A 12,835-nucleotide genomic window follows, 5' to 3' on the forward strand; every position below is an offset into this window, starting at 1 on the left:
CTCGCCCTTATTCTCCAATAAAATTGAGCTAAATATTCAGTAGCAAGTAAATTAGGATATCCTGAAAAAATTACTCAAGTTTAATATTAGTTTTATTCTACTGGTGAGACTTTCAGTTTTCGGAGAAGAAATCCTACTGACATCATTGCAGCAAACTAGAACATTTTGTGAAATTATCTAATAAAATGGTTCTACAGGTTAATTCATTTAAACAGTCTTTGCAATGTTCACCTGTTAACTTTTACCAAACACAATTTGAATTTTAATTTCAATAATAGCTAGACAATATTCTTGACGCTCCCATAATATTTATTTGAGAAAACTAAAACTATTCTCATGCACCTTAGCACCTTTTTATATCCCATAACAGTCTGCAGTATTTTTCTGTAGTCATCGAATCATTGTGCATAAACGAAAACCTACCTTAAGATAAGGTCTTAGAATATGAGATTCTTTTAGTTAATTAATTCTACGAGATTTTCAATTCCAATAAATATTAAAAACTGGATACTACGAATTATTACTTCAATCTGAATATTGTTTGAGATCAACATTTTCCAACTTTTGAAACAATTCATTATTGCCAGGACTAGTACACAATATTGATAGCATTTATGCTTAATACAGTATACGTTTTATTGTTTTCATGATAAGATTCCATTTTAATTGATTAGCTTATGAAAGAATTAGAAACAGTTAATAATCATTCACTCCTACTGGCGAACAAGTGAATCACTTATGCCAGTAGTCTTCACCTCTAACCGTGATAAGACTTAGGGCCGGTTTCCGAGCTCGGGATTTAGCTAAGTCCTAGACTTTAAACAGCTGGAGTCAGAAAATTGGTTTTCCAAAACGGGGCGTAGTCGCAGTCATTGTCATAGTCACGCTTGAATTAAATTTCGAAAAACTAGAAAATTGAACACAAAATAAAATAAAGAGAAAATAGTGTAAAGTTTCAGCTATTTTGAATTTAGGAATGTCTAATTTCGTCAAGGAAAAACGTTTCCAATTATAGAAATAAGAAAATAAAAACTACGACTACTGTTATAAAAGCTGCGTCTACGCCCCGTTTTGGAAAACCAATTTTCAGACTCCAGCTGTTTAAAGTCTAGGACTTAGCTGAATCCCGAGCTCGGAAACCGGCCCTAAGATATTATTGATATAGCTATTAAGAATAATGATTATTGGTTTTGTATAACTATCACAAATTTGTATTATTTTTGTGTTTTTAATTAAATAAATTGAATTGATTTTTCATTCTAAAAGTGTTGAGCTTCGTATCTATAGTCTATAGCGGATTTCATCATCCATCACCACATAATGGTAATGTAGAAATGTGCCAAACTGGAACGTTTTTTAATGTATCCAGTCATGAAGTGCTTCTGCTTCTTTTTCTGAGGTAATCGTGAGGTGATCTTGCATCATATTTTAAATAGGTGCAGAGGCTGTCTACAGAGACAATCGCTGATATTCATATAGAAAAGACATGCAAAAAGATATCAGTAAACTTGGAAAATTGATCATGACTCACCAAATTACCATTCCTGTCATTCTGAATTTTGTTTTCCCTGAATTGATTTCTCCAGAAGCCTGTTCTCAATATTGGCGACAGGGGCTTCCACAGCGACATACAGAATTGCAGCAAACATTAAGCTGTACAGTACATCACCAAGTAGGAGAGAAATCTGTAAAAAACAAAGTATATTTGATGAATTTCCATCAGTAGTTATCAAAACTCAGCAGCAGTAAGCTTTTAGCTAAGCATCTTCCTCCATAAACTTCTTAAATTTGATAAAAATATTGTAGCTACTATATTTAATACTATGCCTAGGACTAATATATTGTGAATTAAAATACTGCATGATCCAAATGATTAATAACTTATTACACTAATAATAGACCAATTCTATCACATTTTATTTTCATGATTTCTTGCATTTTTACTATAGTAAATATTGTCTTCAGCAAATATCTGTATAAAATGCATTATCCAACGATTACGGTGGTTCTTTGTTCGGTTCTATAGTTAAAACTGAACTGCAAATACCAATGTAGATGAATAGAAACGACATCATTGTAGTCAAAATGATTAACTATATACGGTACTGCAGTACCTACACAAACATGATTAGGCCACTGTTTTCCACAATTACACATACATTAAATAACAATACAGAGTAATTTGCTAGCCTACTCAACTGTAGAAAAATAGTTCTCAAGTGATCAAGTCTATTTTAATAATGTATTGTAGGTATATAATATTCTGAATATGTTTCCTGAGTGCTCACTTTGATAGAAAATTTATGAAAAATTGTTATTGCAAAATCTTTAAAAGCTCTTAAATTATAGCACCGTATTTTTATGAATGAAAACCTACATCAAATTAATATCCCTCGAATCCTCGTTTATTTACTACCGCAATAATTAACTATACCTATTAAGTTGCAATAAATAATCATGAATATTCACAATTCATTTAAATGATGATGATAATAGTAGCCTACGGTAGTGTGATATGATGATAATAGTATGATAATTTGCAATCACATAGAAAAGTTTATGAAAATATAATTTTTGATGAGTTTAAAGATTATCTCACACTATAATTTTCCTCAATAAAGATTCAATAAATTATTGTAGGATTCGATAACAATAATTATTATAACAAATAAATATGATTAGAATGATGACAGTAGTGAGTGGAATTGGATAAGGGAGTTTGATTTCAATATGCTATCGATTAGTTTGAAACTTTAGAATATATTACTGTACCTGTGATAGATCACTGTAGGTTCTTGGTGAGACAATCTGGGAATATTGGAGAGCTTGTACTAATGGGTGAACCAAGTAGAAGCAATATGTCATTTTACTCAGACGTTGAAATAAAATAGATGAGAGAAAACTATTGACAAATCCTGGAAAAATACAAAACATCTATTGAAAATGAAAGATTGTTATATTAATATTTGATAAATGAAAAAATTATTTTTGGTGAGACGGAACATTTCTCCTCTCTCTTTCAATGTAATAACTTAATTTAATGTAATCCAATGTGATGTACATAATATAGTCTCTTGATCTAGAAATCACATTATTGATATAGATTTAATAATTCCATTAAATTAATTAGCACAAGCACATCACAATAAAATCAATGGGAATGCTATCAATGAATTCAAATGTTTCTAAATTAGCACTTACTATACTACATCCTACAACCTACATAATATTTGGACAAATTTGAGACAAAATTGGAAAATAAAGAAGTTCTGGGCAATAGCCTGTTTTTTCTCTTCCGACTATTGTATTGTTTGTTCTTTGCAATGGATAAATAAATAAAATAAATATTTTTCGAGTTGAATTAACCACTACTGTTTTGGATTATGAAGATTTGAGGCTATAATAAAATTAAATATGAGGATAATTGGTTTAGGCCTACTCATTTATTCAGAATGCCATCCAATTAGGCTCCCAATATTAGCATGGGAGTACAAACCCGAAGGAAAGCGAGGCATAGGAAGACCAAGAAAGAAATGGATGCCGGTACAGGCCAATAGAGCCTAATCCTTGTAAGAAGATGATGATAATAAAATCCAGACTAATCACTCATGATACCAGGTATAAAACAAACTACAAACTAGCTAGTATTGGCCATATTGGCAGGTGAGCTATGACGCTATTTGAGAAATATAAATTAGTCGATAAATTTACCTCCATGGCCCTTCTGACAAGCGTAGATAATCCAACCCACCGCCAGAGCAAAAATACTATGACTGAAAGTATTATAGAGGCTATCTACAATGGCTCCGTGTTCAAACCCATACTGAACAAATGGATAGACTCCAAAGTAAGAAATTGATAGACAGATGAGAGTTAAGGTCCATCCCATCTTCATTTCTGCCTAAAACAATAAGAAGTTACAATAATTGATTTGCCAATGAACGATTCAATGGGATGTAAATGAAATATTATGGTAATATATAGAAAATTTTATTTCATATATATATATATATATACTTAAGCACAAATTATGGACAATGACTCAATTTCAATTTCTTTACAGTACCGTATACACTATTTACACACATTTCTATTATTTTCATTTTATATTGCTTCAAGCTTCATTCCACTCATATTACTAGAGGTAGAGTGTATAATATATAGTAGCGTATTCTCAGTTATTACAAATATGAATTGGTCAAGTTAAACATTATAAATCCTAAGCAGAATCTCAAAGTAACGTGAAAGTCTATTTTGTTTTCTATAAAGACGAAAAACAGTACCGTACTATTTGTTTTATATACAAAACTATTGAAGCTATACAGTATATATTTTATATAATTCAAAGTGGTATAAAATAGTTTAAACGTTATAGTTTATCCATATTCAATACTTTGACTAATAGGACAATGAATAATGGAAGTTGTTAAAATTTTGGAGTTGAGAGAAAATGAGATATTACCTTTTTGAGCTGGAGTTTCTTCGAGTCCTTCAACAGCAATCCGAGAGCAAACCCTATAACCCAGGGCCCCGCCCTCATATAGAATTGTTCATACAACAGCAGAGAGTCTATTTCATAAGAATGAGTTCTGAAATAAAAAAGTAATTGTTTTGAATCTCATTCAATTTTAAATTCTTCCAAAAATGATGAAATTATTATTGAAATTCTAACAGCAATCAAGGACATATCATTCGAAAAGAATTTTGAATAATGGTCTTGAAATCTAAATACAGTGATAAATAAAAGCACAGGTACAAATCAAAACTATATATGTTAAAAAATCTGATTGAAGAATAACTTGGTCCCAGTAGGTGAACTCCAAGGTATTCAGAGTTCAATCACTCTGTTAAGTTAACATTGGTGAAAATGTGAACCACAGTATTATTGGTCTACTATGATTGGCTAGTAATAGAAATGATAATTATAGGTATTGATATCAAAATTCAAAGTAGATCGGCCAACTTGTGAGACCGTATAACACATGTAATTTCTAATAACATGTATTTCATTATTGAAATAATGTATCTGAAAAAATTCATAATGATCTGAAATAATCTAAAATACCTGAAATAATTCTGAAATATTTCAATAATGTATTATTGAAATAATAATAAAAATATCTATTCTATTCTTTCTATTCTATTCTATTCTATTCTATTCTATTCTATTCTATTCTATTCTATTCTATTCTATTCTATTCTATTCTATTCTATTCTATTTATTCTATTCTATTCTATTCTATTCTATTCTATTCTATTCTATTCTATTCTATTCTATTCTATTCTATTCTATCTATTCTATTCTATTCTATCTATTCTATTCTATTCTATTCTATTCTATTCTATTCTATTCTATTCTATTCTATTCTATTCTATTCTATTCTATTCTATCTATTCTATTCTATTCTATTCTATTCTATTCTATTCTATTCTTCTATTCTATTCTATTCTATTCTATTCTATTCTATTCTATTCTATTCTATTCTATTCTATTAGGGCTATACTTGATGTTAGTTAAAAAACAATCCCATAGTATTATAAAAACTTTTTTTAGAAGGGTACCTACTATGGAATTATTTTCTACTGACATGTACTCCATAATTTACTAGTTAGCCTACTAGTTTATGAATGAATTGAATACTTACGTGCCAATAAATCCCGCATGAATTTGATTCACATAAGACACTACAAATGTAATGATGACAGATAACAACCAATAGGCAGCCAGGAGTTTAAAAATATGCTGAGGTTGCTTTCTGGCTATAATAAGGAGTAAGAAAGAGATGCAGTACAGTTGCATATCAGCAGCAAGGTACCAGGTGTGAGGTAAACACTGCAAAAAAATGAATTAAAAAGAACAGAAATAACAATATCAAAGAATTTGATTGTAAGGTATGAGATTTTATGGTATTTCTCCATAATTTCAAACATCAAAGAGGTAATATTGTATTGATAGAAAGTGTTGGCACAGTAAGAGATGATTAGTGAGAGCCTTATTCTAATGCAATTTATTTCCAGCAATTGAAGTATAGGCTACATGCAATATCTGACAACAATAATTGAACTTACACTCTCAGAGCTGTTCACCAAGTTGCTGATGTAAAGGAGATTGTACACAGAATTGTTGAGGCATTGCTCTTTTGATAGTCTATTGATGCTGTTGCAATAGGGGCCATCACATACCATGTCCAGAAGAATTGTCAGAAATATACAAGCCAGTAATGGTGGAGTAAGCCTATAGAGAGAATCAGATGTCACATTAATTTGAACAACAAATTAATATAATTATGTATCATTATCAATTATATGTGTTTATACTGAATAGACAAGTGAAGGAAATATAGGCTATAGCCCAACCTACATTTTGGAATGTTTGATTACCTAAATTTGAAAGAGAAAAAACACAAATATTGTATTTTTGTATTTTGGTATTTTATCTACCTGTACCAATGGGTTTACATCAATTTCGTTTGTTACATAAATAAAATTGAATTGAATGAAATTTATTGCCAAAAATCACAAATACACATTTTTACAATTCAATTATCAAAGTATACAATACAAATAGATATTGACTGTAACTTGAGTTTATAACAATTTTATCAATGTAATATCTGGCACTGCCAACATTGAGCTGCGTTTACACCAAAGCTATTAGCAAAATGTTAATAACTTAATCCTTATAGATTCTATTAGATTGAACTTAACTTATCATACACATGATGAACATAAGTGTTTGTCAAGCTCCGTTCAATCTAATCGAATCTATAAGGTGTAAACGCAGCTTAAGATTCCTTGTGTGTTGGCAGTATTTTGCAGTTAACTTATTCTGCTTCAATTCTGGTCAAGTACGTAATATAAAATATGAATGGAATATTATAATATTACATATTAATAATAATGAATATGGATGAAATACTTTACCGAATAAATTATAGGCTTCTTCCAACAGTAGGCCTATTCTGTTTTTTCAGAAGATGAAATAGGAAATAGAATATATTATATGCAGGAGAGAAGTATCATAATGGAATAAATGGAGTTCCATAATATGAATATTGAAAGAGTAAACATAGGTACCTCAGATACCGGTGGATGAAAGATTGAAGAACATTCATTTTCTGGATTCTCGCTGAATTGTAGGACACCAGAAGACCACTTATGAGGAAGAAGACATCAACAAATAGGTAGGCATTCATTTGGAATAGTTTATCCCATTTTCTTACCTCCTGGAAAAATTAATTTAATCACTTGGGCCTACCATACTTTTTGAACTTTCATGCATTTTAATAGTAGGTAAAATTTATATTTTCAGTATAGAAGGACGAAAACGAGGGATTTTAATACGGTACTTGAAAATTAAAGGATTAAATGTGAAACATAAAATTGGTTCACTAAAAGCTGAATATTCAAAACCCCTTCTTACTACATACACAAAGGAAAGACTTACTACTATCATTTCTCACTCCGTGCTATATTATGAATACTTGTTAATAAAATGTGTGAACAAAAGGAGTTATAGATATAACTCGGTGTTCAGAAGTATTACGCAGTTGAATTTTATTTCAAGTAGAAAAATGAAAATAATAGAATTTCTAAAGAGAAGTCAGTGAACGAAATTTTCTAATGAGATTTTCTATTATTTGTTTCATCAGTGATATTGAGATTATTATTAACAAAAAGTTAGTTCATGAAGATCTTAAAACAGATCTAATCTATCTGATAAAATTAGCAGCAGAAATTATACCAAAATTATACAAAATTATGTTGACAATGTGGATTTTCTATTTTGGATCAGCGGTAATTATTATCATGTACAAAATTTTCAATTTCGAATATTTCTACCTACATTATCCAACATGAATAAATTGGTAAATGGTTGCGGATCCGTTATTAATCTGTGAATGGATAGAATCATGCAGGCACTGATGAATCTCAGTCCATGTAAACATCCAATAGAATTTTTTTTGGTGTCTACTTTGAAAATACTTCTCACATTCAATCTGAGAGAAAACATCAGAAAAATTTGTTGAATACCTGAAAAAAATTATAATTATTGTAATAATACTATTAATATAATATGAATTATCCTACATGAGAGGGTTATTGAATAATTTGATTGTATAATTATAATAATTTAATTCTGTGTATCAATAAATAAATAAATGAATAAATAATGAAGAAAAAATATAAACCTTGACAATGTTGATGAGCACGACAGTGAATCATTGATGAGTATTATTAAATAACAGACCAAAAGAATCTTATAGAAGTAAAATGCAATGAAAAGTGGAATGGTCAGTGCAATAAGAATGGCACTGGCCATCACAAGTTTATGTCAGTGACATTAAAAACTTGATTTTAATTCATCTACCAAATAGTTCACAAGAAAGAGAGCTACTCATAAATAATTATAATGCAATAACGTACATTAATGAAAAGAAAATCTTTATCAAATTGGGATTTTTTATTGGAAATATCACAGAATAAGATGAGATTTACCTTGAAGTTGAGTGTATTTATTCGAATTTTCCACATAGAATTGAAGTTTTGAATGTCCATAGCACATCAAAATATCTGTCACAGTTGCAATGAACAATGTTGAACCAAGAAGAACCAGAAAAACACTGGAAAATTAACATAACCCGTGAGTATCTATGTAATGAGGAACCCATGTTAATATAATGGGCATGAGAGGACAACAGATACTGTAACGACAAATCTTTCAAACAATATTATTTGTTATCTCACAGACACCAAACCAATTAATTCCATAATTAATTAATATAATACAAGCCAATCTGCACTGAGTTGTGAATGAAAAGTTCTAATTTCATTTTTGAGTTCTGAACTTGAGGCTTCTCTATTAGTAGGCTAAATTATTGAAAAATCCTGTGAGTTTAAGAAACATAAGTACTATGTTATTTGAAATAAAATATTCATGATAAATACTACCTATTACAGAATATTATTATGTAATTTGATATTGTCTATGGATAATATTCGGCCAGATTATGTTATAAGCGGAAAACATGGGCTGGTAGCATAAAAATCATCCAAGTTAAACCTCTATTTTTATCATCAACGACTTTTGTAGCTATAGTGAATCTTCGATAGGTTGTAGTATATGTTAGAAGTGAGTTTTTATTTCTCTCACTTATCATTAATTTCAGTTGATATTTTCACATAATTCAACGAAAATACCTCACAATCAAGCATTAATGAGTAATAATTATAAATAAAAAATTGCTACTGCTCAAATTGTTTCTCTATGCGCATTGAGAACTCTTATTATTCAACGTGATCGAGTGTTCAAGAGCGCTGGCAATGTAGCCTATTATTGAATAAGAGGTTTGTTCTTTGATGTTTCACATAAATGACCTTGATTAACTTAATTAATAGAAAATAGATGTGACGAATGAAAAATAACAGGGCTACTTATATTTATTTATAAAAAAGAAATATGGTACCCGTTTTTGAAATTAATAAAATAATAAATTGAAAATACGAATGATAACAACTAGTTTCAGTGATCCACACCATCTTCAGGTTTTAAATTTTATTTAAAGTTTAAATTTCAGGATTTAAAATTCATTTTTTTAAACCTGAATATGTTGTGGATCACTGAAACTAGTTGTTATTTGTACTTTCAATCCATTATTCAATTATTAATTTCAAAAAAGGTACAATAATCTTATTTTTTAAATAAAAAGAAAAATAACCGCCTTACTCACAGAATAGTAATTTCAACAGCTCCAATCTTTGGTTCCAAACTTTTACTAGTTTCACAATCATCCACAGAAAAATACATCTGTCGCCCTAATTCCAGTAATCCATTCTTCAGAATAGCTGTTATGTTGTGAACTGTACAACTGGAAGGTACACATAGAGCGCTCTGAATATTGTAATGCTGTGTTACAAAGGGAGCAAACTTCGACTGCGGTGTAAAAAACGTCACCATACAGTATTGTCCTCTGATATTGTGATATTGTTCTCCCATATTATTATGCTGTTCCTTCATAACATGATACTGTTTTCGGATATTGTGATGTTTCTCTCCATTACGGTGATAATCTTTGGCGCTTTTATGATATTCTCCCTCACTATCATTGAATTGCTTTTTTACATGGGGAGATCTTTCAACAATTGCCAAACATTGTTTAAAATCACCAAGATTTATGATATTTCCTTGCAGAAAACCAGAATGGAAATTGGATGTAGCATCAAGCACTGTGAAATAATTATGATCAATTGTTGAAAGTTGAACTACTAATTGATATTGTTACTCTAGTAATCTAAAAAACCTTGAACTAAATCTCAGATTAGTATATTTCTCTCTTGATTGTAAGAAATAATATTTATTGTACTCTGTTATAACTCTGTAATAACTCTTGTAAATAATTTTGTGTCATGTTTTCTTATTCTGTCATGTTTACTTATCATTTACGTGGAGCAATAATTAATTCCACGACTCAACTTCAAACTAATTACTATTAATATTCAAAAATAAAACAGATTGATTGATGTCATGTATGACATATTTAAAAAAAGTACGGTACCTACTTATTCATTTATTGCTTGAGAATTATTTACTTGAGAATTCTGTTTCATAACCGTATAAGAATAATATTATGGTACCTTTATAAGAAAAAGTAAATATATTATAAGCTATAATATATACGGTATTGGAAAGTACTGTGAAGATGACACATACAAAATAAACATTTTTTGAAAATTTGAAAGATTTCAAGAAACTTTAAAAATATATGACTGACTGCTGTAGGTCTATAGGACAAAGATAGAATTGATGAGTTATAAAAATGAATATAAAGGATATTATATTGTATTATACTAACTTCTTAAAGCCCAAATCGTTCCTCTGATATAGGACTCCTCGAATAATTTCAAATCCTTGAGACACACATTTTCCATGTCTACATCTTCTATTGTGGATAGAGCATTCCAAACAGAGTTCATCAAAAAACTATTAGAAACTCCATTGCTATTTGATATTTTTCTGAAGAAATTTCTGTACACATTTTCATCGCCCAGAACCTGATATGATGAGTGCGAGGTAATGATGATTATTTCCAGAATGATTAAAATCATTTTCAGGTAGGTAATCTGAAAAAGAATCAAGACTCGTGTTGAATTAGGGCATCAGGAATTAGTAGAACGCTGCTGCCATCCTCTCACTAAACCTGGTTGTCCGAGAGAGTCGCGGGAATTAGTGATAAATCATAGCGGATCATAGTGATAAATAGATTGGGACTCCAGCCGAACATCAAAGCCTGGTGTCACATCACCAAAATATGATCACCCCAGTGTAATAATGCCCGAGTTTCGATCAGACACAAAGTAGAGTGAAGAGTAGATGTTTATGATATAAAATTACACACCTTCTGTTGTAATAAATCATTAGAATCAGCCGATAGATTATACACAGTCATGTCGGTGATGTAGATAAATCTTATATTTATAATGGAGGTTATATTTGTCAATCATCTATAATATAATAAAGAAAAGAATTAGCTTATATACGTAGGCCTACGGGATAGAGAATTCACTAATGACGCATCATCACGTCTCAGCAACTCAAATTTATTAACTTGAAATTATGCATATTGAATCATAATTTACCGAGGATGGTTATAGGCCTATTTTAAATCCTTCAAGATTTCAGTAGGTCAAGTGTTCAGTTTGTCAAGTTTCAATTGAACCCTTGTTGAGAACGGGTTACCTGCTATTCTATAATATAATAGAAGAATTGGCTTATACATGTACGGGATAGGAAAGTCACACCTGAACTGCTCAACTGATTAACTTGCAATTTTGTACATTACGGTACCGATTCTTAATTTACAGAGGATCTTTATAGGCCTATTATGAATTCTTCAATATTTCAGTAGGTAAAGTTTTTAGTTCGTCAAGTTTTTAACTAGGCACGAGTTACCTTCTAGTATTAATGAACAAATGGTAGATAATAAATCAAACTTTTCATGCAATGTACACCTATAGGCCTAATCTAGGAAACTGAGATTCTGAATTATTGGTAAAAAATAATACTGACACGAATATTAGCTCATTCAGTTGATAAGGTGTGTATAGCAAGTATAAATACAATAGTAGTGAAGATATATAATGACAAGTATAGGTAATTACCTTGCAATAATTGACGTCTCAGACAAAATCCAAATTAATAGAAGCAAAAAATAGTGCACCACTGAACAGAGATTGTGAACAAATTCAGACCTGTTTCTTGGTTTAGTTAAATAAATTTGAATTCAATTTAATCGATAAATCTTGTCGCCTCTTAATTTGCCAAAATATTATAGGCCTATATGTAAGTAATTTTACACTACAGATAAAGTATTCTGCTAAACTTCTGTTATCAGTTGAATAATCTAACTGCCTGTTATCTATCTGAAGCTACACTGGTTTCAGAACTGAATGTCAACAAAGCTCTAGATTACACTCTGAAATAGGACAGACCAATTTACTACAGCTTTTAACTGATAGAACAATTGCCTATGGTCTACCCCTTATATTATGTAATAGTTTGATAACTCTACTACAAAAGCGCCACGCAAGTACAACTGCCACTACAAAAAGTGCTTATCAAGCAGCCAAAGAACATGCCTGATCGTCCAATTTGAAACACTTTTTTGAAAAAAAGAAATGGAGAGTAAAGTTCTAAATCACAAGTATGTGAATTCGGTTACAATGTATAACACATTGCAGTTGGAATATTGAAAATTTGATTGTGTTACTCATAGAATCCATGTATTGGATAAAAATAAAACAGTAAGTTGAATGAAGAATATGATATATATATATA

At 30.1% G+C, this 12,835-nt stretch overlaps 1 protein-coding gene across 5 annotated transcripts in view; it reads right to left on the minus strand.

Annotated features, from left to right (window-relative positions):
- LOC111052964 (nose resistant to fluoxetine protein 6-like) overlaps positions 1 to 12,453 on the minus strand; it is a 29,832-nt gene extending 17,379 nt beyond the window's left edge. For 4 of the 5 annotated variants that reach the window (XR_005572613.1, XR_005572612.1, XR_005572611.1 and 1 more), the window contains exons 1-12: positions 12,160 to 12,453; positions 10,854 to 11,121; positions 9,732 to 10,227; positions 8,500 to 8,624; positions 7,847 to 8,034; positions 7,078 to 7,226; positions 6,070 to 6,235; positions 5,646 to 5,833; positions 4,463 to 4,589; positions 3,712 to 3,901; positions 2,773 to 2,915; positions 1,532 to 1,685 (exon numbers count right to left, since the gene is read on the minus strand). Coding sequence is in view for 1 of the 5 variants with exons in the window: in XM_039438808.1 (XP_039294742.1) it covers positions 1,548 to 1,685; positions 2,773 to 2,915; positions 3,712 to 3,901; positions 4,463 to 4,589; positions 5,646 to 5,833; positions 6,070 to 6,235; positions 7,078 to 7,226; positions 7,847 to 8,034; positions 8,500 to 8,624; positions 9,732 to 10,227; positions 10,854 to 11,106 (2,163 nt within the window). In the remaining 4 variants the exon portion in view is untranslated. Of the gene's footprint in view, positions 1 to 1,531; positions 1,686 to 2,772; positions 2,916 to 3,711; positions 3,902 to 4,462; positions 4,590 to 5,645; positions 5,834 to 6,069; positions 6,236 to 7,077; positions 7,227 to 7,846; positions 8,035 to 8,499; positions 8,625 to 9,731; positions 10,228 to 10,853; positions 11,122 to 12,159 lie in introns of those variants that run through there. The other variant, XR_005572614.1, reaches the window with a different exon arrangement.
- Between the last annotated feature and the right edge of the window lie 382 nt (positions 12,454 to 12,835).

This window comes from Nilaparvata lugens, chromosome 12 (assembly GCF_014356525.2).
Source record: "Nilaparvata lugens isolate BPH chromosome 12, ASM1435652v1, whole genome shotgun sequence".
Classification (NCBI taxonomy): Eukaryota; Metazoa; Arthropoda; class Insecta; order Hemiptera; family Delphacidae; genus Nilaparvata; species Nilaparvata lugens.